The following is a 27,840-nucleotide window of genomic DNA, read 5'->3' as shown; positions in this document are numbered from 1 at the left end:
ACTAAGTCTAAAATTACTTCAAGTTACATTTCAATTCCTTTATATAAGAGCATCATCAGATGTAAATAAAATAAGTTATTAATACCGCCTGCTGAAAGCTACGGACAATAAGATACCTCTAGTCTTTTGCAACTATTTCAAACTAATCATTAATCAAAGGTCAATAACTTGATTATTAGATAGTTATTAATCAAAGGTCAATACTTCTCTGTAATATCAGTGACCTTTTTTAAAGCTACGTTTCACACTATCTTCCTCATACTGTTTTAGTTAGTTTTCTGAATAAATCTGTTACAATAGTTTCCTTTAATCTTTAGAAAGAAACATGGTGGACCAAAATCATATTTTTTTGGAAGAAGTTTTTCAACTAAAATGGAATCAAATAACTACAAATTCTCTTTTAAAATTAAAATAAAAACTAGTATATTTCCCACACTTGTACTATGGTATATTGTACACTAACCTATTATAATATTGTTAAGAATCACACAAATTAGATCATGATCCTCATATCTTATTGAAGATACAAATTTCCTGCTTTACACAGGAAAAACTCAATGTCATTACCTTCTAAAGAGAACAATATTCAGAGTATAGTATAGTAAAATGGGGGTGTCCTCTTAGAATTCAAAGATACTTCAATTTATGTCCTAGATGTGACATGAATGCTGGAGCAATAAATAAATAATACTAGTTTACAATACTAAACAAAATGTCAGTTACAAATATTTTTCAGGCTTCCATACATATCGTTTTGTTTTGGGTCTGACTTTTTTCTCTTGTTTCTGTCTTGGAATAGGTATTGGTTGCCATGGTAATGGATTGTAGAATGTTGGCACTGGATATGCATTAGTGTCATGGTAACCTGAAATGACAATATATTATTGGTTTAATATATTGAAAAAAGTCTGATCATACCACGTCTTCTTTTTTATATGATATCTACATCTATTGACTAACTGTAATTGTTCTTTGCAAACAAACATATATAAAGGTAAACTGGGTACATAGTTACTTCTCATAAAATTCCTTTTATAGTTAAAGGGAACATTTTCATGTTGTGCTGTTACGCCACAGACCTAGGTTAGGAAGATGAACCCCATCACATTCTTTGAGAACCTGTCCTAAGCTAAGCAAGGAACCTAAAAATCAATGTTTGTCATTGGTTACTGTCTTGTCTTTTTTACTTGTTGAAATCATGACATTCATGATCACTTTTGTATTATTTCACATTTGTTATGCCAGAGAATTTTATAGCTGTATATAAGTTTTACTTATTGTTGAAAGCTGTACAGGTTCCTATAGTTATTTATACCTTGTCTTTTGGTTACTGGTGGATAGTTGTCATTGCCAATTATACCACAGTTCCTTATTTTCATAAACATCCAAACATAATTATTAAGTAAAATTATTGAATGCATTTGTTAACAACACCAGTTAAATAAACTTGTAGGACTGATGTATGCAATTGATAGATTTACATGATACTTTTATATAATCATAGATTATGGTTGATCATCGCAATGAGATTGATTTTCTTGCTTGAGCAGGTACAGGTACCATACAGCAAATGGGAGAAAAGCAATGAGTTGAGATGACCAATGATAATCTGTTACAGGTACAGCAAATGGGAGAAAAGCAATCAAGTTGAGATGACCAATGATAATCTGTTTATTGCTATTTTATCTATGACAACAATGTCAATTTCATTGATAACGCCACATGCACCCTTAGTTTCTAGCAATTATTTTTCATATTACGACTCCGCTGAGAAAAGATATTATCATTCAGCAAGATCAAAGGAAAATTTTGTAAAATAGCAATAAAAAAGGATTTGACCAACAGTAAAATAGTTCTAAATTCTTCTTTTTCCATTTCAAGGGTTTCACATTAAAATCAGCTTTTTACATCTAAAAACTAATCACACCAGAATTTACCTATCATGTATACATCTCAGCACTAATAGACAAGTCAGACTCACAACTAATTCTATTTAATAAACAATCCCAATCCCTTTTGCCACTGTTGTATTTATTATCTATATTAAAAGTCTTATTGATTACATTGTATTATCTTTTATAACACACCTACAGTTTGAGATTTACTCTTTCATTTAGAAAGAAAAATTAAAACAAATTTGTTTGAACAAATTCAGTTCTGAACTTTCTTATGTTACCTTAATTAGCTGGGCAATTCTCAGATAACAAGAATCCTGTTATTATTCACTGAACTTCTAAGTTGATACTTAAGTAAAAACTAACAAGAATGTGATTAAAATTGTCTTTGAGCGAGTGTGACATTCTTTTGAAAGTAGAAATATGATCAAATGTAAAATAGACAATTTGAATTTGGGATCATTTGGTTAGATTAACTGCATAGCATTTATAAGATTGTACACCACTTACACTATTCAAAATAAACAATAAAATATCTAATAAAATGCTACATGTTTGCTGTAATACCCTAATCTGATTTTTTTTTATCAAATATCCCATTATAATGAATTATCATTATGATCGGTCCAACGAGTTGTTGCCCTGTTCCGAAGTGGATCTCTTCCGTTGGCAATCGAGACAGGCCGATACGCACGACCGCAAATACCAGTTAATGAAAGAATTTGTAAATTCTGTCCGAATGACGTCTTGGAAAACGAGAAACATTTTTTAATGAACTGCACTATGTATGATGACTTAAGATATAATTTATTTTCTCGAGCCAAAAACTTTATAGGAAACTTTGATTCTCTTGATATTGACAGTCAATTTATCAGCCTTATGAAATGTAAAGAAATACAATCCTCATTATCATACGCACTTTTCAATTTTTATCAGAGAAGAAAGAAATTTATTTGAATGTTAACATATATTTTTTCATAGTTATATTTTTAAAACCTTTTTACTATCATTGTTATTATTGTTACTTTTAAGTACGGATATTTTTAGCTAGATCATTTATTTTATATCATCATATTTAAATTATTTTTGTTTCCCTATAAATATATATATTTTTTTATCTTTTTCTTTTTGTTAATTCTTAATTATTTAAAGAAGTGTATCCGGTTTTTGGCAAAACCTTTTAAACATTGCATATGTTTTTAATCTGTAATCTCTTTATCAATATAGTCTATCTAATATTAATTGATACTTTTACTAGTAAATATTTTAAAAGCAGTTTACTTAATGTGATAAACCAGTAATTATTTTTGAATTTTATAAAGAAATGTTCATTTTATTTTTTATATAAATGTACAGTTGTCTGATGTGTTCTAAAGTGTCTCATAAGTCTATTCTAAGGCTGGATATTTGATCTCTGTTTGTATTATGAACTGTTGTATATATATATTGTCTGATCAGATATGTGACACTATAATAAAATAATTATTTATTTTTTATTTATTATTATCTTTTATCATGTTATTATGCCTATTCAAAGACTTAAATGTAGGCCTTTTCATATTCAATTAAAATAAATGGATATTTACAGGTAAATTTAAAAGGCTTTTAAATAACTAGAATCTCCCAATGTGGCCCCATTGATCACCAAGGTAAACAATCTACCTGACAACCTTACACCTGTCTGATCAGGTAAATTGTTGATGAACATTGGATTTACACTAAACACCTATTGTTTATAACAGGTAATCATAGATTATACTTGATCTTTATGGTTGAATTATTATAGGGGTAATGCATATATATTACATTTTGGAAACATGAGCAGGCTTTTATGTAAATAGTCAATGCAATAATAGGGGGGAGTTTAAAATAAATATGAATATTTTAACAGACAGTTTATACATTATGTATAGTTCATCTTTTTTTTTTTAGATAGATACAATATTTTTTCAATATAATTATACTCTTCACTAAATAATATTTATAGGTTCTGAAAATATATAACAACATTTTTGTGATGACTTGGTTATTTTTCAATGACATCTGAATGGTCTAGGATTATATAACTAATCTTGTAATTTTTATTCATACCAGTGAAAGGAAAGGGAGCTAAAGATGAGAATGAAAGGAGTTTATAAAATAAATAATGCTTTTATTTCATCTTTTCAATTTTTAAAGAAAACAGTGGTCGTTCTTAACAGACACTCCAAACCCCTTCCCTCAAAAATAACTTACAACAAAAAAAACAAACAAAAACTAAACAAACATACGAAATAAACAAAAACCAACAAAAAACACATATATAAGTTATATCATCTGTTTATCAAATTCTAATCCTTGAAAGGAATGTCTTACAAGTTAGATTCATTGTACCAAATTTGACTGTATATCATATTCTTTTATGCAGAGGAAACATCAAAACCATTTTAATATCAAAACTCTATAAAATAATATCAACAATCCACTTTTACAATAATATATCTAAATCTTAAGTCTTCAAATATTCTGTCTAAAGGTTTAAAATGGAATACTGGCGAAAAATTATCATGAATTTTATAACTACTTTCAGAAATGGCAGACTTTGAAACTAGTAAACTTTATCAAGCCATAAAGGATAAAAATATCAACGATGTGAAAGAACTATTAAACAAGGGAGAGAACCCATCAGTTAGAAATACAGACGGAACAACCTATCTCCATGCAGCTGTCCAATTAGGAGCTCCAGTTGATATTTTCAAACTTCTCTTAGAGAAAGTTGATGTATCAATTCGAGGTAGTGATGGACAGACAGCAGCAGATCTTATCTCTACATGTAACTATTCAGATGAAGCTGAGACAGCCCTTAATCTTCATGTTAAGGAACTTATCTTGAAAGGTGATATGGACCAACTGGAAAAGCTATGTTTGTCTGGATGGCAAGTCTGGCCTGTTACCATTGAAGAGGCTAAAGCTGTGTCAGAAGATTTAGAAGGTTTTATGTCTAAATTGTCAGAATTTCAGGTAAATTTTTTCCCTGCAATCTTAATCATAACTGTATTGTATAATTTTCTCAAAGACTTTAGTCAAAGAAGGAAAATATAACCCAACTCATAAAGCCTAAATTGTGCTTAAATTTTTATCATACAATATATTTCTTTGAATAAGTAACAACATTTAAATATCTGCATTCAATTATAACAAGTATAATAAGAGACCTTCTAATTACAGGAAAAGATAAAGCAAGTTCATGAGGCTGTTGAACAGGAAAAAGTCAGAGAGCTCAAAAATTTACTTGATAGAAAGAAATTACTAGAGGCTGCAGATAAAACTGGATTACCTCCCTTCCAGAAAGCTGTTGTTTTGACTCAAATGGATGTAGTACATGAAATGGTCAAAGAATTCAAAGATGCAATTAACTTCCAAGATGGGGTGAGTATATTAGACTTAAATTTATCAAAATCTCTAAATTCTATAGTATTAATCTTTTGACATTTTGATATTTAACCTTTTCAATCAATCAATGGGAGATAACTCATTTTGACTTCTTAGGCTAAGTAACTTATAATGTAGAAGAACGAAGAACAATAATCTGCTATTTAAAGATTTTTTTCGAGTTTGATTTGAATGATTAATTATGATGACTGATATGAAGATTTGTGATTTACAGATGGGAAGAACACCATTCCATTACGCAGGAGGGAAACATGATGGTGGACATATGTATGAACTTCTAAAGGAGGCTGGAGGGGATGAAACTATCAAAGATATTGTAAGTTTACAGTGTTTATACAGCATTAAATTCCATTCAACCAGTAATATCCTATATTCTTTCCATTGTTTCTTGATAAATCCCTAAATCTGTCTTATTTTCACAGTATTATGCATTAAATTTCTGAATAGTTTTCTCAATATTGAAGACTATATCCAATGCAAAGAGTGAAACTGATGATTTGTATGTAATTTCAGAATGGATGCACACCAAAAGATTACTATGATGATCCAATGAAAATTGGTGTTGTAGCTTTGAAGGAGAAACTCAAAGAATCATTGGATAGTGCTGTTGGTACAACAGATGTTACTGAGGAAAAAGCAGAAACCTTGGAGAAAAGTTGTGGCAGCAATAGAAATTGTCGTCGTATATATGTTTCTCAAGATACCAAGCCACGTAATGGTACCAAACCAACAACAATTGATGGAAAATATGTAGCTGAGCATTTAGGATCAGCATTAACATTTGCTTTGGCTGAGTTGGCTGAGAAACGACCAAAAGATCCCATTGAATATTTGTCAAAGTGGCTATATAAATACAGAGAGAATATGGACCATAACATGCAGGTATAACAGAATAAATCATCGGGAAATATACTTCATCTACTAAATCTAATATTCCCTTTCTTAGCAGCAAATATAAGTGGTAACTTCCACATTTTTTATTGCAATGGTAATGTTTGCTAATTTGCATTGTATTATGATTAAGCAAATCTTTTACTGGTGTGGTTACTTTGGCTGATTTGTGCTGAACTACATGCATAATTTTTCTGCAATGTTATTTTTTTGCGAATTTGTGCTGTACAATGTATCAGAAACCTATCTTGTAATTCAGCAAGAAGCTCTGATTGAGAATTTAAAACAAGCAGAGGAAGAGAAAGTCTTGGAGGCAGAAAGGAAAGAAAGGATAAAGACAGAACAGAAACAACTTGAAGAAGAAGAAAGACAAAGGAAAATAAAGGAAGAGGAAGAGAAAAAGAAGAAGGAACAAGAGGAGCTCCAAAGAAAGTAAGTATTTTATTGTGATGGTAATTATTGGAGGATTGGATGTTTTGTTGTATGTATTCAAATAACTGAAGTATTACATTTGTACCGATCTGATAGATTTACATTGCTTGAGACACTTATAATTCTTTTTGAGAAAGAAACATATTTGAAGGAATAAATATGCAGTTTGTTTTTTTAGTCTTTTTTTTTAAATATATTTTGTGGGAAGAAAAAAATCTTGCAAAGACTGTCATAAATAATGAGCTGTAGTAGAGTTTTAATTCTTAGTATATCCTTTAACATATGTAAGTTTATATCTCTTTATGTCAATGTTTTACACTACAGAGCTAAGGAAGCAGCTCTTGCTCAGCGACCCAATCTTGAGACTGTGACAGAGGAAGGCGAGGAAGAAACTCCAAGTAAAGAAAAAGACAGTAAAGGACAGACAGAGTTACACAGATTGGCAGCTCAGGAAGGTAAGATTATCTATCTTGATAGTATTCAATATATCTCAATGGTGTTGTAAGAGGACATTATTTACAGCCATTTGGTTAGAAACACGAGGAACATGGTAAATATATATCAGGGGAAAAAATCACATAATGTAAAATATCCCATATTACATAATACATGGTTTGTGCTGTAATATAAAATATGGCTATGTGGGCATCATCTAACAAATTCTATTTCCAGAGACCAAACAACTTAAATATTAGCAACTATAGATCACTGTAACTTGTTCCACAATAAGCAAAATCCATCCTGCACAGCTAAGTATATAAACTGATAACAATGCTATTTCATTCTTTACATAAAACATGGAAAATTGCTCCACAGAACCAAACAATCTTATTTTAAACAAATCTTCCTTTATAGGATTGAAAAAATAAAATATGTACTAGTAAAATAAAAATGTATACTGCCTCACGTCATGTTATCATTTACTTGTACTAGGTGCTGACATGAGAACATTGATTAACATGGGATATAGTATTGCTGAACGTGATGCTGATCAAAAGACTGCTAGGGATATAGCTGAAGTGGCTGGAATCACAGATAATGTACAGGCTATAGGTTGGTACATTTGTATACATGTGAATACATTTAGGATCATATTATTCATTAGAATAATCCATTATTACCAATCTTTAAACATTTTGTAAATAGTTTTTTGGATACACCGATTAATCGCTGAACTTATAATCCTTTTTAACGGCCACCCTATCATTTGAATCGCTGTAAAAATAAATTGCTTAAACTTTGATACTGTGCATGGTGTTATGATATAACTGAAATGTAATTGGTGATATATGAATACACAGATACAAATGTATAATTCTTTTGCTTATTGTATATTTTAGATAATTATGTTAGAGATCTGTTAAAGGAAGAGAATGTTGATGAATTAGAACAATTAGTGTTAGAAGGATATGACAAACTGGAATCTATTCTGGAATCAATTACTGACCAATCAGAGGACCTAAAACAATTTACTTCTTCTCTACCAGACTATATGGTAAGTTTTAAATGTTTTTTTTAAACAGGAAAATTCTGTTTATTTCAAATTTATCTTTGATTGATTGATTGATGGTTATTTTTTTATTATACTTCCTGCCTCATGAATAGACATCTTGAAATAAAGACATTTCTAAATTGAAATAAACCTTGTGCATACACTTCAATCTATATAATATTGTGGGAAATAATGTCTAGCTAAAGGGGTTGTGACTATATATATATCCTAGCTATGCAGATACCTTACCTTCGATTATATAATCTCCTACAAAAGTTGGAAAATAATTAAGGATTCATTATCCAGCCAGATATCTATTTAGTACATATCATTTTATCTAAAATAATTTCTGCTTCAATTTTACGTATGTTGAAAACTAAAAATAATTTCTGTCAAACGTTCATTTGAAAATTCACAATGAGTAATGCTAAAGGGAAATGAATGTCAGAGGAAAATTAAACTGTTTTATCTATTACTAATGTTAAGTATATTTTTGATTTTTGTGAGAGAGAAAAAGAGAAAAGGACTGCCCTTAAAACTATCTATAAATTTATGGTACATGTAAATAGATCTAAATACTGAAATATATATATGCTGTCAATTTTTCAGAAAAAAATACAAGACGTTTTCACAGTTGTACAAAAGGGTGTTTTACGAGATGTTCAACAAACCCTAGAACGTAAAAAATTAGCTACAGCTAGGGACAACATGGGTCGATGTCCGTTACATATAGCAGTGCTGACAGAAAATAATGATGTCGTAGAATATATAGCAAAGTCTTTCCCTGCTACAGTCAAATGTAAAGATCATGTAAGTCATTATAAATGTTAGTCACATGGAAAGTTTATCATCTTCCTTACATATAACAGTGCTAACAGAAAATAATGATGTCGTAGAATATATATCAAAGTCTTTCCCTGCTACAGTCAAATGTAAAAATCATGTAAGTCAATTAGTCATTATTATTATTATTAGTTAGTCAATGTAAGTCTAATGGAAAGTCTATCATCTGTGAGTTTATAAACAATTTCTAGTAACATGAGTAAGTCATTTTTCATAAAAATTATTAAAATGTTTTCCTCTGTACAAGATTGTACACAGGAGAGAACCTGTACTACATCTCTAACATAACATTTTAAACATCTAAAGTATGCCTCTGCTACAGACAATTTTTTTCTCATATCAAGTTATTTCAGATATTGGACAAGACATATGGCCATTCAATGAATATTAGACTTTTATGACTTGTGTTTTTTTTTTATCTTTCTCCAGATGAACAGAACACCCTTACATTATGCTATGGGATTAAACAATGAAGATTTAGTAACATTACTACTGGCCAATGATGCAGATACAACAGTTAAAGATGTGGTATGTAGAATTACCATGATCAATAAAATCTTGTTGACTAGGACTGAAAGATACTAAGGAAACAATCAAAAACCTTATGTCAAATAAAAACAAACAACATGGTGACAAATCAACAATCAAAAACCTTATGTCAAATAAAAACAATCAAAAACCTTATGTCAAATAAAAACAATCAAAAACCTTATGTCAAATAAAAACAATCAAAAACCTTATGTCAAATAAAAACAATCAAAAACCTTATGTCAAATAAAAACAATCAAAAACCTTATGTCAAATAAAAAAAATCAAAAACCTTATGTCAAATAAAAACAATCAAAAACCTTATGTCAAATAAAAAAAATCAAAAACCTTATGTCAAATAAAAACAATCAAAAACCTTATGTCAAATAAAAACAATCAAAAACCTTATGTCAAATAAAAAAAATCAAAAACCTTATGTCAAATAAAAAAAATCAAAAACCTTATGTCAAATAAAAACAATCAAAAACCTTATGTCAAATAAAAACAATCAAAACCCTTATGTCAAATAAAAACAAACAACATGGTGACAAATCAACAAAACACTATGCAAAAGTTTATATTGATCATTTATCCCCAACTTGGATTGAAATCAATGCTCACAAAGGGTAAAAACAGTTTCTGCTCCACAAGTGGCATTCTTTGGGTTACTCATGCATGTTCTATTTTGTAATAAGTCACATTATCTGATGTCAGGAAAAGAGGAGCTTATTTAACACATAAATCTCTTTATATTTTACTAAAATGAAAATATAGAAATTAAGTTACCAATACATTCAGTTATACAAGTATCTCAACTCCTTATAGAAGTTAAATTGTCCATTAGATATATATACAAAAAGTTCAAAATATAACTTTAAAGTAAATATATATCTTGTAGTCTTCTTTTTCAAGATTTATCAAATTCATTATATTTCTGTGGGTTTTTTTTCAGTTAAAAAGAACACCTTCCGATTATCGTGAGCATTCTGAAGTAATTAAGGATATGAAAGATAAGTTGTCACCACCATCAGTTCAACAGGAATCTGATGGAAAAGAGGAAACTCAGCAACAAGAACTCTCTACACAACAGGAAGTTCAGGGAGGGGAGACTACTCAACAAGAACAACAACCTACACAGCAAGCTGTTGAATCATAAAACTTCAAACACAAAACATACTTACAACGATATTATAATTTGAACATAACTTTGTCTATTGCTTTGCATTTAATACAACTAATTGTGTTCTTGCATAAAGTAGAAGGGTATATTATAGTGGGTCTCATTGGGGTCTAAGCGTGACACAGGATTGCCGATTTTTTTGTGAGCGTGACACGTGATAGTCAAATTATTGTGTCGTTAAAATGGGAAATGAGGTCTTGCGGGACCCGGGAAATGACAAAAAAAAAAAGACTTGCTTACGTTTATAGTGTAAGCGGGATATGAGAAATCTGACAAAATAGTAAGCGGATCCGGGATCGGAACCCCCAATGAGACCCCCATTATATTCATTAATACTATATTTAGGGTTGTCATACACAACCAAGACAGAAGGGATATTGATAATTGTTTTAAGTTAGAACTTTTCTTATCCTGAGATAAATGTGATAGCTTACTTAACTGAAATCTATTCTTTATTTTGATGTTTGTTATTATTTTTAAAAGTAATTTTCATCTAGAGTTTTTACATTTATATGTATATCATATTGAATACATGCATGTCACAAATGATAACATATATGTTTACACCTACATTCAATTAACTACAGCAAAGTCAAGTGCAATGTTAACTTTAATATTTAAATTAACTTCTAGTTTAAAATTTCATATTTAAATCTTATCTTAACTACTGCAATACTTTCAAATGGTTCTATTTGTTATATATACTCTTTGTTACTTATATACATTTTGTACCTGTTGTAGTTTCACTTTTATAAAGCCTTTTAGGTTTTTCTTTATATTGATGTTACATAGTTCTTTATTTCTTATTTTAATAAAATAAAAGATTTTTTTTAGAAAATCTTTGAATTTCTTTTCAAATGAAGTATATAGTAACTGTGAGATGTGGAAATTTACTTTAGTTACATAGAAATTAATACTGTCATGTTAAATGGTACAAACAAAATCAGAATGAATCAGACATGAACACTTTAACCTGTGGTACAAACAAAATCAGAATCAGACATGAACACTTTAACCTGTGGTACAAACAAAATCAGAATCAGACATGAACACTTTAACCTGTGGTACAAACAAAATCAGAATCAGACATGAACACTTAACCTGTGGTACAAACAAAATCAGAATCAGACATGAACACTTAACATGTGGTACAAACAAATTCAGAATCAGACATGAACACTTAACCTGTGGTACAAACAAAATCAGAATAAGACTGGAACACTTAACCTGTGGTACAAACAAAATCAGAATCAGACATGAACACTTAACCTGTGGAACAAACAAAATCAGAATCAGACATGAACACTTAACCTGTGGTACAAACAAAATCAGAATCAGACATGATCACTTAACCTGTGGTACAAACACAATCAGAATCAGACGTCAACACTTAACCTGTGGTACAAACAAAATCAGAATCAGACTTCAACACTTAACCTGTGGTACAAACAACCTAGAAATGGACATAAACACTGAACTTGTGGTACAAACAACCTAGAAATGGACATACACACTGAGTCTGAACCTGTGGTACAATCAAAATCATTAACTGATATGAACATTGAACTATGGCTTAATTAAAATCATTATCTGTAATGAACACTTAACCATTGGTACAATCAATATTAAAATCAGACATAAACAACATAAACACTGAATCTGGGCCAGGATACAATCAAAATAGGAATCAGACATGATCACTGAGCCTGTGGCACACATAAACTAAAAGTGGACATGAACACTAAACCTGGGGTTCATTATCAATATCAGAATCAGACATGAACACAGAACCTGGGGTTCATTATCAATATCAGAATCAGACATGAACACTGAATATGTGGTACAAACAGAATCAGACATGAACACTAAACATGTGGTACAAACAACCTAGAAATGGACATGGACACTGAACTTGTGGTACAAACAACCTAGAAATGAACATGAACCCTGAACTTGTGGTACACACAACCTAGAAATGGACATGAACACTGAACTTGTGGTGCAAACAAACTAAAATGTACATGAACACTGAACATGTGGTACAAACAACCTAGAAATGAACACGAAAACTTAATTTGTGGTACAAACAACCTCAATATGGACATGAACACAGAACCTGGGGTTCATTATCAATATCAGAATCAGACATGAACACTGAATATGTGGTACAAACAAATCAGAATCAGACATGAACACTGAACATGTGGTACAAACAACCTAGAAATGGGCATGAGCACTGAACATGTGGTACAAACAAACTAAAATGGACATGAACACTGAACATGTGGTACAAACAACCTAGAAATGAACATGAACACTAAACATGTGGTACAAACAACCTAGAAATGGACTTGAACACTGAACTTGTGGTACAAACAACCTAGAAATGGACATGAACACTGAACTTGTGGTACAAACAACCTAGAAATGGACATGAACACTGAACATGTGGTACAAACAAAAAAACAAAAATGTACATGAACACTGAACATGTAGTACAAACAACCTAAAAATGAACATGAACACTAAACATGTGGTACAAACAACCTAGAAATGGACATGAACACTGAACTTGTGGTACAAACAAACTAAAATGTACATGAACACTGAACATGTGGTACAACAACCTAGAAATGAACATGAACACTAAACATGTGGTACAAACAACCTATAAATAGACATGAACTTTTTTATTTGGTCGGGTTGTTGTCTCTTTGACACATTCCCCATTTCCATTCTCAATTTTATGAACACTGAACTTGTGGTACAAACAACCTATAAATGGACATGAACACTGAACTTGTGGTACAAACAAACTAAAATGTACATGAACACTGAACATGTGGTACAAACAACCTAACAAGAGTGCACACGCTGAAATGTCTCGCCTTCTGTACTAATCATTGATATTATATTGATAGTCCTAAGTATAAAGCTTTATTACAACTGTCACATAAACTTAACATTAATCAAGATAACTAAACAAAGACCAATGAACCTTGAAAATGAGGTCAAGGTCAGATGAACCATGCCAGGCAGACATGTACAGCTAACAATGCTTCTATACAACATATATAGTTGACCTATTACTTATAGTTGAAGAAAAATAGACCAAAACACAAAAACTCAACACTGTGCAATGAACCGTGAAAATGAGGTCACGGTCAAATAAAACCTGCGCAACTGACATTAAGATCATAAAATATTTCCATACACCAAATATAGTTGACCTATGGCATATAGTATTAGATAAAAAGACCAAAACTCAAAAACTTAACTTTGACCACTGAACCATGAAAATGAGGTCAAGGTCACATGTCATCTGCCCGCTAAACATGTACACCTTACAATCATTCCATACAACAAATATAGTAGACCTGTTGCATTTAGTATGAGAAAAACACACCAAATCACAAAAACTTAACTATAACCACTGAACCATGAAAATGAGGTCAAGGTCAGATGGCACCTGCCAGTTGGACATGTACACCTTACAGTCCTTCCATACACCGAATATACAAGCCCTATTGCTTATAGTATCTGAGATATGGACTTGACCACCAAAACTTAACCTTGTTCACTGGTCCATGAAATGAGGTCGAGGTCAAGTGAAAACTGTCTGACAGACATGAGGACCTTGCAAGGTACGCACATATCAAATATAGTTTTCCTACTACTCATAATATGAGAGAATTCAACATAACAAAAAATCTGAACTTTTTTTTCAAGTGGTCACTGAACCATGAAAATGAGGTCAAGGACATTGGACATGTGACTGACGGAAACTTCGTAACATGAAGCATCTATATACAAAGTATGAAGCATCCAATTGCAAGTCTTCCACCTTCTAAAATATAAAGCTTTTAAGAAGTGAGCTAACGCCGCCGCCGCCGTAGCTGCCGCCGTAGCCGCCGCCGGATCACTATCCCTATGTCGAGCTTTCTGCAACAAAAGTTGCAGGCTCGACAAAAATGAACATGAACACTAAACATGTGGTACAAACAACCTAGAAATGGACATGAACACTGAACTTGTGGTACAAACAAACTAAAATGTACATGAACACTGAACATGTGGTACAAACAACCTAGAAATGAACATGAACACTAAACATGTGGTACAAACAACCTAGAAATGGACATGAACACTGAACTTGTGGTACAAACAACCTAGAAATGGACTTGAACACTGAACATGTGGTACAAACAACCTAGAAATGGACATGAACACTGAACATGTAGTACAAACAACCTAGAAATGGACATGAACACTGGACATGTGGTGCAAACAACCTAGAAATGGAGATGAACACTGAACTTGTGGTACATGTACAAACAAACTAAAATGTACATTTTCAACTTTGATTTTTATTCATTTGATAATTATTAATTTTTTGTGTCAACTGTATTGCTGGTAAAATAAGTAAAGGTGTACATGTGCTTATGTACAATGTATAAGACAACCATCAATTTCAGCAGATTTTATCCCATTACAATTACTCAATTAATGCATTGCTATCAAAAATTCCTTTAACTTTTATTATCTTTCCAATGATCAGTAATCAAAGTAAAAATGAAAATAGAAGTCAAATTACCTTAAAACAAGAATGTGTCCATATATAGTACACGACTGCCCCACTTGCACTATATCATTTTCTATGTTTAGTGGACCTTGAAACTCTAATTTGGCATTAAAATTAGAAAGATCATATCATTTGGAACAATTGTACTAAGCATTTGTAAGTTTCAAGTTGTTCAGACTTCAGACTTCAACTTCATCAAAAACTGCCTTGACCAAACAAAACTTAAACCTGAAGCAGGACAGACAGACAACGAATGGTTGAACGTACGGATGAACAAGCAGATAGACGAACAAATGAAGGGAAGGATGTTTGGGGCATAGAAATTGAAGTTTAGGTCCTAAGTTCTAGTAATCATGGTAATTGTACAAGTCTGATAATCTTTCAGATTATCCATAAGATGAGGACACCCACCCCAGATTCAAAATCATGATCCAGGAAATCTGTTCACAACAATAATTCCTTTTTAGTTGGTCTAAGTCATGTTTGATATAATTATACATCTTTGCCTTTGGCTTTCAATACTAGCATTACAAGTAGGTGAAAATACACTTTTTTTATTAACTGACAGCTTTCTTACAGTAATTTTCAAAGCAGTATTATTTTCTTTAAAAAAAAAACATCCCTCAAACACCATTTTCTCGTACCCTGAGCTAAAAAAATCTTCCTTGGTAACAGCCCTCAAAACCCCAACATTGATACATTGATCACATACCTGTCAATTTTCCAGAAGTATAACCAAAACTATTCGGAACAGATTTGGGTCTGTTCTTGGACCTGTGCAACCATTCTTCATATTTATGTTGTGCGTCTATTTGTTGTTTTTTCTTTGCATGTTCTACCTCTTGTTGTCTTCGTTTCTGTTCTTTTTTTAAATCTTTTTCTTCTTTCTTTTTTCTTTCCATCCACTCATCATAATTACCCTCAGCTTTAACAGCTACACGTCTCTTTTCATCTTCCTTTAAGTCTTTTTCTAATCTTTTTCTTTGTCTATCGTTCTTTTTACGTAATTTTTCTTCATAACTTTTTTGTTCTAACCATTCTTTCCTCCTCTCTTCTGCTTTCTTTTCTTTCATTTCCTTATCTTGTTTTTCCTTTTCTTTTATTGTTTTTTCTTGTTTTTTTGCTCTCCTAATTTCTCTTTGTTTTTTTCTTTCACTTTTACTTTTTTGAATCAACCATTTTTCCCATGAAGATAACTGAGGATCTTTTTGTTCTGTGTATTGTGATGAAGATTCTGATATAATGCTGAAATACGAAAAGTAAATTATCAATTCATTTTCATATAACATGTGTATAAGGAAGTTTTTTTTCTTCAAATTTTCTAACTTTGGACTGTTGGATTTCTTTTACTTTTTCACCTCTTGAAAAAAAGTGTTTGAACTTGAAACTTGCTATTAAACAACAACAGTCATTGAAGTTAGAACTTTGAAGTGTAGGTCTGGCCAACAAAATACCAGTACAAATCATGATACTGTATAAGGTAGCACTCCACAGTTAGAAAATAAAATTTAAAATGAGCCACAAAATGTTTTATCATCTATTCCTGGATTTCTAATACATTAACCTTACTGTTTGTGTTGTACATGTGCATATGTATGTAATCAGTATCTTCCATAGAATTGATTTTTCAAAGTTGAAAGGGTGAAAAATAATTCCTTTTATGTGTATCCATGGAAACATTCTGCATTTATTTACAATAAAATATTGCAAAAAGGGGGGGTAAACATGTCACATATCCCCCCAAAATTTGGATCAAACTAGAATTTCAATGCCTTTGCGTGATACCTTTTTAGAAACTGTTTGCATAGATCTTCCTAATGATCAAATAAAAAATGGGTGTCTTTCGCCTCATTTTTTCCGTAAAATCTAATCACAAAGTTCGTGCCACAAAAAGTTGGAAAAAAACATTACAATAATTGCCGGACCAATGTATGGTATGGGCATGCAAATACGGACTGTCATACAGAAAACAGCCTATATTACATGCATTACATAATCTTGATGTTCATATAAACCCAATACGAAGGCTATTTCAGTACTCAGCTATCCAAAAATGAATTTTATTTCACACTAGCTCTCATATTTTAAAAATTCACGGGGGCCAAAATGCGAAACTACAAACCTAACTGTGGAGTGCTACCTAAATTGATACAATGTACTTACAGGTAGAATGAGGAAAACAAATTACACAAACATTATATAATATAAATCTGAACCAATCTTGAACATATATAATTTGAAGAAATTATTGTAAGGAATTACCATTTATTTTTAACATCTTCGTGTAATCTATTATCTATATCACTTCTGGTATATTGATCCCCTTCCTCTGTATGTAATTCGTCCTCACTTTCTCCCAAACTTTCATAACTGTCATGATCAAGTACTGAAGTCAAAGATGCAGTAGATCCATTGGATTCTAATGACCTAGATCTTGGTCTTGTCACCTGTGGCTCCATCCATTTTGGTTTTGTAACTGTGGCAGTGACTGGACGAGGCCTTAAACTCATCCTGCTAAGTTGTAACCTGTAAAGAAGGCTAGAAAATTGACATGTCAGCAATGAACCCAATTGCACATATATATATGCATACTTGTCATGCTTGTATGAAGCACAGAAACAAATAACAAATACTCACACAAGCGTAGCAGTTTTTAATCAATTTTGATACCAGAAATATAGTCAGGATGTTCTCTATATACAGTGGAACCACAAATTTAAATAATCTACAAACTTTCTAAAGGAATGTATACAGAATTTGCCAAAATAAACAAAATTAAATATCCATGAAAATGGGTACCTTTGAAAATAAATGAATCCACAGTACTTGCAGTGTTTTACATGATATTGTATAAAATGTATATATTGAAAATTTTTAATAAAAAGATTAGGACAATGTAGTTGTTATCTATTCATTCATACCATTTGTGCTGTAAAATTGAAATTGAGTTTAAATACAATTTGTTGCTTGCGATATGTGATAAGCTTCTGAGGATCTGCTTTAACAAAAATTAAAGTCTTACTGTGCCTATCCAATAAGCTTTGTGGAAGTGAATTACCTATTGCCTGACCAGTTTAAAAAATTGTCAATACAATTTGTCCATTTAAATTGTACAATAGGTATTGTGAGAGCTACATGTATTATCAACAGGTGGTCATTTAACTACCTGTAGATTTATTTACCTGGTTTGTTTTTGACAGAGCTAATTTAAATGAATGATACATGTAGCTAGCTTGCTATCCTCATGTTTAATGTCCTGAATGAACTATTCTATTTAGGTATGGGACATTTTACATTAAATACAATATTTGTTCTTTTTAATAAAGATATTTATTGTAAATTTATTCATTTTGCTTACAATCACAAATAAATCATTGCTTGTATATCCCACTTTCATAATGAAGAATAAAGCATTGAAATTTCTATTCACTAAGCCATTTGTACTTTTTTTGATATATTGAAAATAAATTTTTAACAGTAATTCCAATTGAAGTAGATCCTGAATATTAAATGAAACTCAGCATCACTACTATTCCATTTCAGGAATCTTAATATAACATGAAAATATATCCCATTAGAAAACACTACGCCACACATAATTCATCTTGTAGAATTATTCACAAATAGATGGGCTTATATCCAAAAAAATCCATTTCACAAACACTTTAATTCCATTCAGGAATCAAAAACTTAAAATAAATCCCACATTAAAAACACCATGAAGCAAACATATATCTCCTTTTTTATAAACTAAATCCACTGATTGAAATTTCCATCTTGACTATTTAGAGACACAAAAAGAAATGGCTTAAAATGTCCCATATCTAAATAGAATAGTCTATTCAGGACATTGGTCATGATGCATGAGGAAAGCAAGCTAGCTATCGGTCATATAAATTTTACCTTTTAGAAATAGTGAAGATTTTTTTACTGGGTAGTTAAATGACCACCTGTTGATGAGCTCTCACAATACCTATTGACAGTATTGTACAATTTAAATGGACAAATTGTGTTGACAATTTTTTATTCTGGTCAGGCAATAGGTATTTAAATACCTCAAAGGTGATGGAATAATGACAGTAACAGATAGTACAATTGATTGACTGGTAATAATAAAAATTAAAAATATCAGCTGAGTGATTATGCAACATCCTCAGATGAAAATCATGTAAACTGATAACTCAAACAGACGCTCAATGTGGAATTTCATTAGTTTTAAAAGTTAAATCTTTAAATGGTAAAAGTCCCCATTGTATTTATTACACTAAAACCATGACAGTATTAATAATATTAGTCCTAGGTTGTTCAATATTTTCATTGTCAGGCGCCATTTTACCTGTGAGACTCGAAAATCATAAGTTGTCTACCTTTTACCGATTTTTAAAAGCGATTTGAATTTGCCCTGAAGTCAGACAGTAGGCAAGTTTTAGCGCTTTTGAAAATTCCTTGACACCCTAATGAGGATATAGTAATGGGGTACCTAACCGTACCTTCATGACAAAAAACTGAAAATTAGAGAGCCATGCATGGTGTAGTTGTGGTAAGTGCATCAGACTACTAACACAGATTCCTGGTTCCATTCCCTTCTGGGATTTTCAGCTCTCCCTTAACACCATTTGTGAGTTTTGTCTCGAGGAAACGATGATAGTTTGTCAGAAGGGACGATAAATATACGTATTTACACATGTATGCAAATTTGTTCGCCATTACGTAGAATCACACAGGTTCCCGTAAACTTTGACTTCATAATTCAAAACATGTGAAGTCACAACTAAAAAGTGATTGTTGCTTGACGTCAAAAGGTTATTCAGAGGTGATATAAGGTCATTCAGAGGCTGAATACCAAAAGTGTAAATACGTTTATGGCTGACCTGTGTCAAGAGAGAGCCATATCTCTTGCACGTAAGATTTTGATAAGGAGAAGGCTAATGCCGCTACAAGGCAGCACTCGCACCAGCAAAGTGGAAAGGGATTAATATAAGTTGCAAAACTTGTTTCACAATCCACTATAAATATATATGTTTAAATAACAGCATGTACAGTAAAAAATTTAGATTTTTTTAGCATGATGATAAAATGACAATAAAATAATCAGCTGATTTTGACAAATCATATTTATAATTTTTCAAACTGATTTGAGACCTTTGATAAGGATATTTTGACCAATCACGATAACATTTACAAACCAGATTGACGCTAACGTTAGCTGAAAATGGTCGTTTGACGCCATACAGTAATGGGCATTCATACTCTCTGAAATTGTTATTTTGACGGCAAGATTATGGCTTGCATAAATTTGCAATTTGTATGTACTATATATCATTTTTGACTGTGAAAATTTTGACTTGTTCATTTTTAGAATAAGATTTGCAATGAGACAGTGGATCATTCTGGATATTCTCTTAAATGAATTAATGCTAAACTATAGCTACCTATTTTTGGTTGTTTCAGAAAAATATGATTTTAAATTTCTTCTTTTTCAAAGTTTAAAGAATTTATCTTTTGACTTTCTGTACTTCGCAAGTCAAAACTTAGATTTTCATCTGGCGCTAGGGTAAACAGGAAGTGCAATTTCGCAGCGTCTAATTGGACCAAATTTTGAAATAACACGTAGGATTAAGAAAAATTATTACGAAATAAATGTTTTCAAATTAATGCCTTCAATGCATTCAGAGAACTCTAACGAATCTACAATATATAAGATAAAATAATATTCACTGCTACCCTGTAAATTTAAAATTTTAAACATGGCGACCTGACAACAGACGCGAAAATTTAACAACAAGGACAATATCGATAGGACAATTTACCTTGTTCTATGTTTGGGTACGAATTAATTGATGAAATGATATGACCCCCACATGAAAATATATTTCTGGTGTATTGTAGAGTAAATTTACTCAAATCTGATAGTGACAAGCACCTGCCATTTGATATTGGCATTGCCCTGGCCCTAGCTGTCAATGCCTGTTGCCACTTTACTCTTTATAGTTCTATAGTAAGGACTCTTCTTCCAATACAATACATTACAGATCTTCTAGTTGAGTAGATGTGACATCTGAGGTTCAAGTTAAAAATAGTCTGATGGTGCGACGGACTACATCTTATCGCTATTTGTCTGCCATTTCTAAACATCAGAAAAGTTCCCGTAAAATTTCAAAATCATAACATAAATATCTGACGCTATAATGGAAAATCATTGTTGTTTGGCGTCAATAGTTCAAGTTGGGCAGATTGTCCGGGGGAGATTTCCAAATTATAGTGGTAAGGTGGCATGCTTCAATCGTCAGCTCTAACCCTGCTGAATCTGGGGCTGTATATAAAAAATAAATGTTCGTTCCATACACCTTATTGCTAATCCCGGCTGATCCGGCCGCTTGAACTTTTGACAACAACAATCACTTTTCTATTGTGGCATCAGATATTTTGTTTTATGACGTCAAAATTTTACGGGAACCTGTGTGATATCCAGTAATGGCGGACAAATAGCGATAAGGTGTACTCTTGTTAACCCCCTGTCACGTCCACACCACATTGTTTGCACCTTAGACCATTCTCATCCTGGATATGTTCCCACCCTGGACAGTTTAAAAAAATATTTCATTTGCTAAAGAAAGTTGACAATATGTTTGGAATGGTAATTTTTAAATTGTCTAAACTGTTCAATACATTATTGTAAACCTACACTTCTTTTGATAATTTAATAAACAATTTTTTATATGCAACTAAAAACCCAACTAAAAATTCAACCAATAATTAAATAAAAATTTGATGCAAATGGACACGGCAGGCATATGTGTTTTGGAACATACAGACCTGATACATGTACCCCCTTTTTGAAAGCATCTGGTTCTTCTTCTTCTTCTTCTTTAAGTTTTCCAGTTTTCCATCTGAATAAAGATGATTAATAACTGGTGCATACGTGGCCTATTTATTAAAATTAAGTTTATATTATAGTTATTTACAAACGGTGCAAAGAACAGATGTAGTGATTAAAACTATGTACATGAGATGAAGTTTTTTTAAATAATAGTGGAGAGAACAGCATATGTTAGCTGATCTCTGAAAGAGTCGACTGTCTGTGTATTTACTACTGAGGTTGGTAAAAGATTCCATTGAGTTATTGTGTATGGGAAAAATGAAAATCTGTACGAGTCTTTTGATGTATAAATGTGTCTGAAGGTGTGAGAATGATGTTTTCTGGTTCTTGAGTCTGATGGAATGAGAATTGTGCTAGATGGTATAGCAACAAGATGATGTGTGATCTTGTACATCATAACCAGTCGTGCACGCAGTCTGCGTTGTGTTAAAATAGTCCAGTTTAGTGTGTTCAGCATGTTTGATACACTACTAGTATTATGATACCTGTTGCAGGCATACAGAGCAGCTCGCCTTTGGACCATCTCTATCTTTGAAATAGATTCTGAAGTGTGGGGGTCCCAAACTGAGCAAGAGTATTCAAGTTTGGGACGGACAAGTGCTTGGTATGCCTGGCTCTGGTTGAGTGCTATTCAACTGAATAATTGTGATCAGCAATATCTCTATTTTTCTGCCATAGCTGGACTTCACTAAGTTTCCCTTACAAGTTACAATGTGTTGGTCACAATAAAAATGACTGATGCCACAAAGGAAATGTGATCATGGTGATTTTTGTATGACACCAATAGTTCAAATGTACCGACGGTTACCATATCTATATTAATAGGGTGCAAACATTAATCCACCATTCTGCCTCTGATGAAGGTCCCTTTTGGACCGAAACTGGTAAGGCTATGAAACATCACCAGGCGCTGTTAATTATGTGTATTGGTATATCTATAATACTAAAATTACGAGGTCCAATTTGTCAGCCGTCATCACGTAAAAATGATGAATCAAAGAATTCAACTTTATATATAACTAATATAGTACAAAGGTGTAGATTAAAAATTACACCACTCCAGGCCCTTTTGTTTTCCACGTAATTAATATTGCCAATAATTAAGAAGTTCGGGGTAGAGTCCGATACCGATACCAATAGTATATTCACCTGTTACCTACATTGTATTACCTTTTCTGTACGTTCCGCATCTGACAGGCGCACCACCAAACGGTGTATTTAGGATTGATATGCTATATACACTGGTCATTATCACAGGGTTGACACTACTAAATTTAATCATTTAATCAGTAAGACTTTCTAAGATAACAATACGAATACTAAAAATCTGGACTAAAAGGTACAGTTTTCAATTTGTTAGCGGGCATGACGTAAAACAGTGAATCAAAGAATTCAACTTTATTTATAACTAATATAGGACAATGCTGTTGATTAAAAAATACTCCATTCCAGGACCTTTTGTTTTCCAAATAATTTATATTACCAATAATTGATAAGTTCCAGTTCGACGGGTTCAAACAGAAAGATTTGAAAGCAGAGAAAACTGTGTATCTTATAATCGGCATGACTTTATCAAATGACAATACTAAAACTAAAATAAGGCTCGCGCATAGTTATATACTTTAATTCAGTCACGGACCCGCGATATCACGGGTGTGTTCTAGTATACTATATTTTTATGCTTTTATATTTTTCTCACTGATACACATAGTTAATATGGCTTCTACTAATGAAAGCTCCATTTGGAGTTAATGTGTTTAGAGACCACTTATATCAGTACACCTATTGCCTATTGTTCCCTATACATGCTGTAGGCTCTGTTCACATATAAATAACACATTACAGTCTTCACGAAGAACTGTTAAATATACAGGCCCAGAGCTCAGTTTTGAATTTTTTTAGTTACAAATGTAGATTATGTTGGCCTGTAGATATAATTTTCACAGGCATGATAACAATTTTACAAGCCTGGGCTGCCACTCAGCGTGAAGACTGACATTATACAAACATAAACCTATAAGATTCATGTCCCGTTATACTTTTTTCAAACACATTCACTGTATACTTATTTTATAATTTCAACATAAAATATATGCAAACTATTACATTATAGATATTAAGTTATATTAAATACAGTTTAATTTTGTTTTTGCCTGCCATGAATGAGTTACACTTACAATGTAATATATATATATTATATGAAAGCATTAAAAGAAGTTCATGTTGTAAAAGTTTTAGACAAACATGCTGGTTGTATATGAACAAGTACAGTATGAAATTGATTTTTGCTTATTTCTCTTAAGAGAATTTTATATAAAGTTTGATATATGATGATGCTTAATTGTTGAATGAGAATACCGCTGTTGACTTATATATAACATTTTTTTTATTTGCAGGACTTAACAGCTAGCCATGACCTCTAAGGTGGACATGTCCTTAGAAAAAGGGACAACCCCTTCTCTTCCTGCTTTGAGGGAAGGACAAAGCAGTTTGATAGCCCCCCTGCATGGTCCCCAATCAGTGACACCTAGACAGAAAGCATCACAATGGGCACTAGAAACAAGACGCAGGTTTGTTGGAAAAGATAAGGTTTTCTTTGAAACCAAACATTATACAAGACATTAATTATATAATATTACTCTATGTTACAAAGTTCTTTAGGTTTTACTCTTTATTTGGATATGTCACATATAATGGGCAACCACTTGATTTTGAGGTTACAATGTCTAGGTCAAAGTCATTATAAGTTACCTAGGACAGATAAAAAATTATAATGCAAAGTAGTTAACTGATCATAACACTATAAACTTACTTTGGTTTTGAATAAAGATATGAATGATGTTGGGATATAGGATGTTGGGATCTATAATGAGAGGTCAATCTCTATGGATTCCGATGTTGGGATATATGAGAGGTCGATCTCTATGGATTTCTAGGCCTGTGTGTTAAAGTACATGTAAACAGTTAATAAAAATAAAACAAACTGCATGTAAGTGCATGATAGTTTTTGTCGAGCCTTCGACTTTAGTTGAAAAAGCGAGACTAAGCAATCCTACATTCTGTTGGCGTCGGCGGCGTCAACAAATATTCACTCTGTGGTTAAAGTTTTTGAAATTTTAATAACTTTCTTAAACTTTACTGGATTTCTACCAAACTTTGACAGAAGCTTGTTTATGATCATAAGATAGTATCCAGAAGTAAATTTTGTAAAAATAAAATTCCATTTTTTCCGTATTTTACTATAAATGGATTTAGTTTTTTCTGCGGGGAAACAAAACATTCACTCTGTGGTTAAAGTTTATAGAATTTTAATAACTTTCTCAAACTATCCTGGGTGTGTACCAAACTTGGACAGAAGCTTGTTTATGATCATAAAATAGTATCCAGAAGTAAATTTTGTAAAAATAAAATTCCATTTTTTCCGTATTTTACTTTTATAAATGGACTTCAGTTTTTTTCTGCGGGGAAACATTACATTCACTCTGTGGTTAAAGTTTTTAGAATTTTAATAACTTTCTTAAACTATCCTGGGTTTGTACCAAACTTGGACAGAAGCTTGTTTATGATCGTAAGATAATATCCAGAAGTTAATTTTGTAAAAAATAAAATTCCATTTTTTCCGTATTTTACTTATAAATGGACTTAGTTTTTCTGCGGGGAAACATTACATTCACTCTGTGGTTAAAGTTTTTAGAATTTTAATAACTTTCTTAAACTATCCTGGGTGTGTACCAAACTTGGACAGAAGCTTGTTTATGATCATAAAATAGTATCCAGAAGTAAATTTTGTAAAAATAAAATTCCATTTTTTCCGTATTTTACTTTTATAAATGGACTTCAGTTTTTTTCTGCGGGGAAACATTACATTCACTCTGTGGTTAAAGTTTTTAGAATTTTAATAACTTTCTTAAACTATCCTGGGTTTGTATCAAACTTGGACAGAAGCTTGTTTATGATCGTAAGATAATATCCAGAAGTTAATTTTGTAAAAATAAAATTCCATTTTTTCCGTATTTTACTTATAAATGGACTTAGTTTTTCTGCGGGGAAACATTACATTCACTCTGTGGTTAAAGTTTTTAGAATTTTAATAACTTTCTTAAACTATCCTGGGTTTGTACCAGACTTGAACAGAAGCTTATTTATGATCGTAAGATTGTATCCAGAAGTAAAGTTTGTAAAAAGATTACTCCGTTTTTTCTGTAATTTCCTTTAAATGGACTTAGATTTTCTTACAATCATAAAATAGTAACAAGAGGAATATTTTTATTGATTTTTTTCCTCATTGTTGTTGAGCCTGTGATTTACAGCAAAAATAGGCGAGACACTGGGTTCCGCGGAACCCTTACAATTTTTTTTTTATTATAATTCCAGGACCAATTTGCATTAGTTTAGAAACACATATTTTTCCTTTATTCAAAACAAATTAGTTTCAGCTAGATGTAGAATTATTATTATTTTAATTCTCATTATATCTTAATGATAATTGTAAAATTAATGATTATTGAAATATAAATAGCCTTATATATCTTTATTCTCAATAAACCATATTACATAGGTATAGAGAAGGCAAATGAATTATGTACAATATTTACAACAAGACAGAACAAACAAAATAGTTGCTAATACAATATACGAAGTCCATTTCAGCCAGGAGCACATACACCTGTGTTAATAATCTTTATGAATTTACATAGTTTAATCAATTCTGATTTGTTTTTTGAAGACATAATCTGATTGTATTTGACAATATTTGCATTTTTTAGATAATAATTTGACATACAATGTTTCCTGTTTTCTTCAAAGTATTTACATTCTAATATATAATGCATTTCATCACCAATATCATTTTTATTACATAGAAGACAAATTCTATTGTTTCTAACTATATTGTTCCATCTACCCTGTTCAATAGGGAGCTTGTGATTTGTGGTCCTAAATCTACAAAAATCAATAGACAATTTGTTCCCAAGAATTTCAAAATAACCTTCTTTTCCAAAAAAATCTTTAAAAAGTCTGTAATTTATTGCTTTTGGCGAGTTTTCAAGTAAAGAATGCCAGACTTGTACATACTGATCTTTAAGTCTAAGTTTGACGAATGAAACTAACCACTTACAATTTATAAAAGATTGCGTTTCCCATACTTTTGGGATACCACATTCGTTCAGAATAGTCTTTATTCTGTTTAACCATGAAAAATTCACATTGTCATTAATAGACATGTGATAACACAATTTATATAAAATATATGATAGTTTTGTCTCTTTACCAGAGTTTAATTTCCCCCAAAATGAAATCAATCTAGTTTTTATGTCCAATTCTATAGGATAGCTCCCAAGCTCCCAATAAATCATATAAGAGGGTGTAGATGTTTTCAGACTTAATAACAATTTACAAAATTTTAGATGTACCCTTTCAATCATGTCGTTATTGCCAATACCCCATACTTCACAACCATACAGTAGTATTGGCTTTACCATTTTATCAAATAAATCCAGCTGACTACATATAGAAAGATTATGTAGTCGACCTAGTCTAAACACTTCGTACAGAGCCTTGGTAGCTTTTTCTACATTAAACTGTTTTGTTTTATTGAAGTTGCCTGTTCTTGTGAGAACTATTCCTAAGTAGTTAAATTCATCAACAATATCCAGTTTTTTGCCATTAAATAAAAATTGAAAATCA

General features: G+C 31.5%; 3 protein-coding genes across 5 annotated transcripts in view; 2 read left to right on the top strand and 1 right to left on the bottom strand.

Moving 5' to 3' along the window:
* Positions 1–314: 314 nt before the first annotated feature.
* On the bottom strand, positions 315–20,854 carry LOC134706432 (coiled-coil domain-containing protein 34-like). Of its 3 annotated transcripts, none has more exons than XM_063565353.1 (5): positions 20,708–20,854; positions 17,538–17,801; positions 15,988–16,520; positions 8,392–8,409; positions 315–865 (listed from the first exon to the last, which is right to left on the bottom strand). In XM_063565353.1, exons 2-5 carry the CDS (start codon positions 17,783–17,785, stop codon positions 720–722), a joined length of 945 nt encoding a protein of 314 aa, XP_063421423.1. In that variant the 5' UTR covers positions 17,786–17,801; positions 20,708–20,854; the 3' UTR covers positions 315–719. The 3 variants fall into 3 exon arrangements, with proteins under 3 accessions (XP_063421423.1, XP_063421424.1, XP_063421425.1); XM_063565354.1 differs by having other exon boundaries at positions 17,538–17,813; positions 20,708–20,848; XM_063565355.1 differs by lacking the exon at positions 8,392–8,409.
* LOC134706431 (titin homolog) lies at positions 3,522–11,468 on the top strand. Its single transcript, XM_063565352.1, has 12 exons — positions 3,522–3,637; positions 4,465–4,895; positions 5,103–5,303; positions 5,542–5,643; positions 5,841–6,209; positions 6,478–6,650; positions 6,975–7,105; positions 7,584–7,703; positions 7,991–8,145; positions 8,752–8,952; positions 9,415–9,513; positions 10,466–11,468. The coding sequence occupies exons 2-12, from the start codon at positions 4,467–4,469 to the stop codon at positions 10,667–10,669; spliced, it is 2,184 nt and encodes a 727-aa protein (XP_063421422.1). The 5' UTR covers positions 3,522–3,637; positions 4,465–4,466; the 3' UTR covers positions 10,670–11,468.
* Positions 20,855–20,965: 111 nt separating the features above from the next.
* The window catches only part of LOC134706430 (dynein heavy chain domain-containing protein 1-like), a 121,430-nt gene continuing 114,555 nt past the window's right edge, over positions 20,966–27,840 (top strand). The window contains exons 1-2 of the mRNA XM_063565351.1: positions 20,966–21,101; positions 24,552–24,725. Of these exons, the coding sequence (XP_063421421.1) occupies positions 24,568–24,725 (158 nt within the window). The 5' untranslated portion in view covers positions 20,966–21,101; positions 24,552–24,567. The remainder of the gene's footprint in view (positions 21,102–24,551; positions 24,726–27,840) is intronic.

The sequence above is a fragment of the Mytilus trossulus genome, chromosome 2 (genome assembly GCF_036588685.1).
Source record: "Mytilus trossulus isolate FHL-02 chromosome 2, PNRI_Mtr1.1.1.hap1, whole genome shotgun sequence".
Classification (NCBI taxonomy): Eukaryota; Metazoa; Mollusca; class Bivalvia; order Mytilida; family Mytilidae; genus Mytilus; species Mytilus trossulus.
The sequence above is the reverse complement of the archived record's forward strand: the minus strand, read 5'-3'. Positions and strand labels throughout refer to the sequence as shown.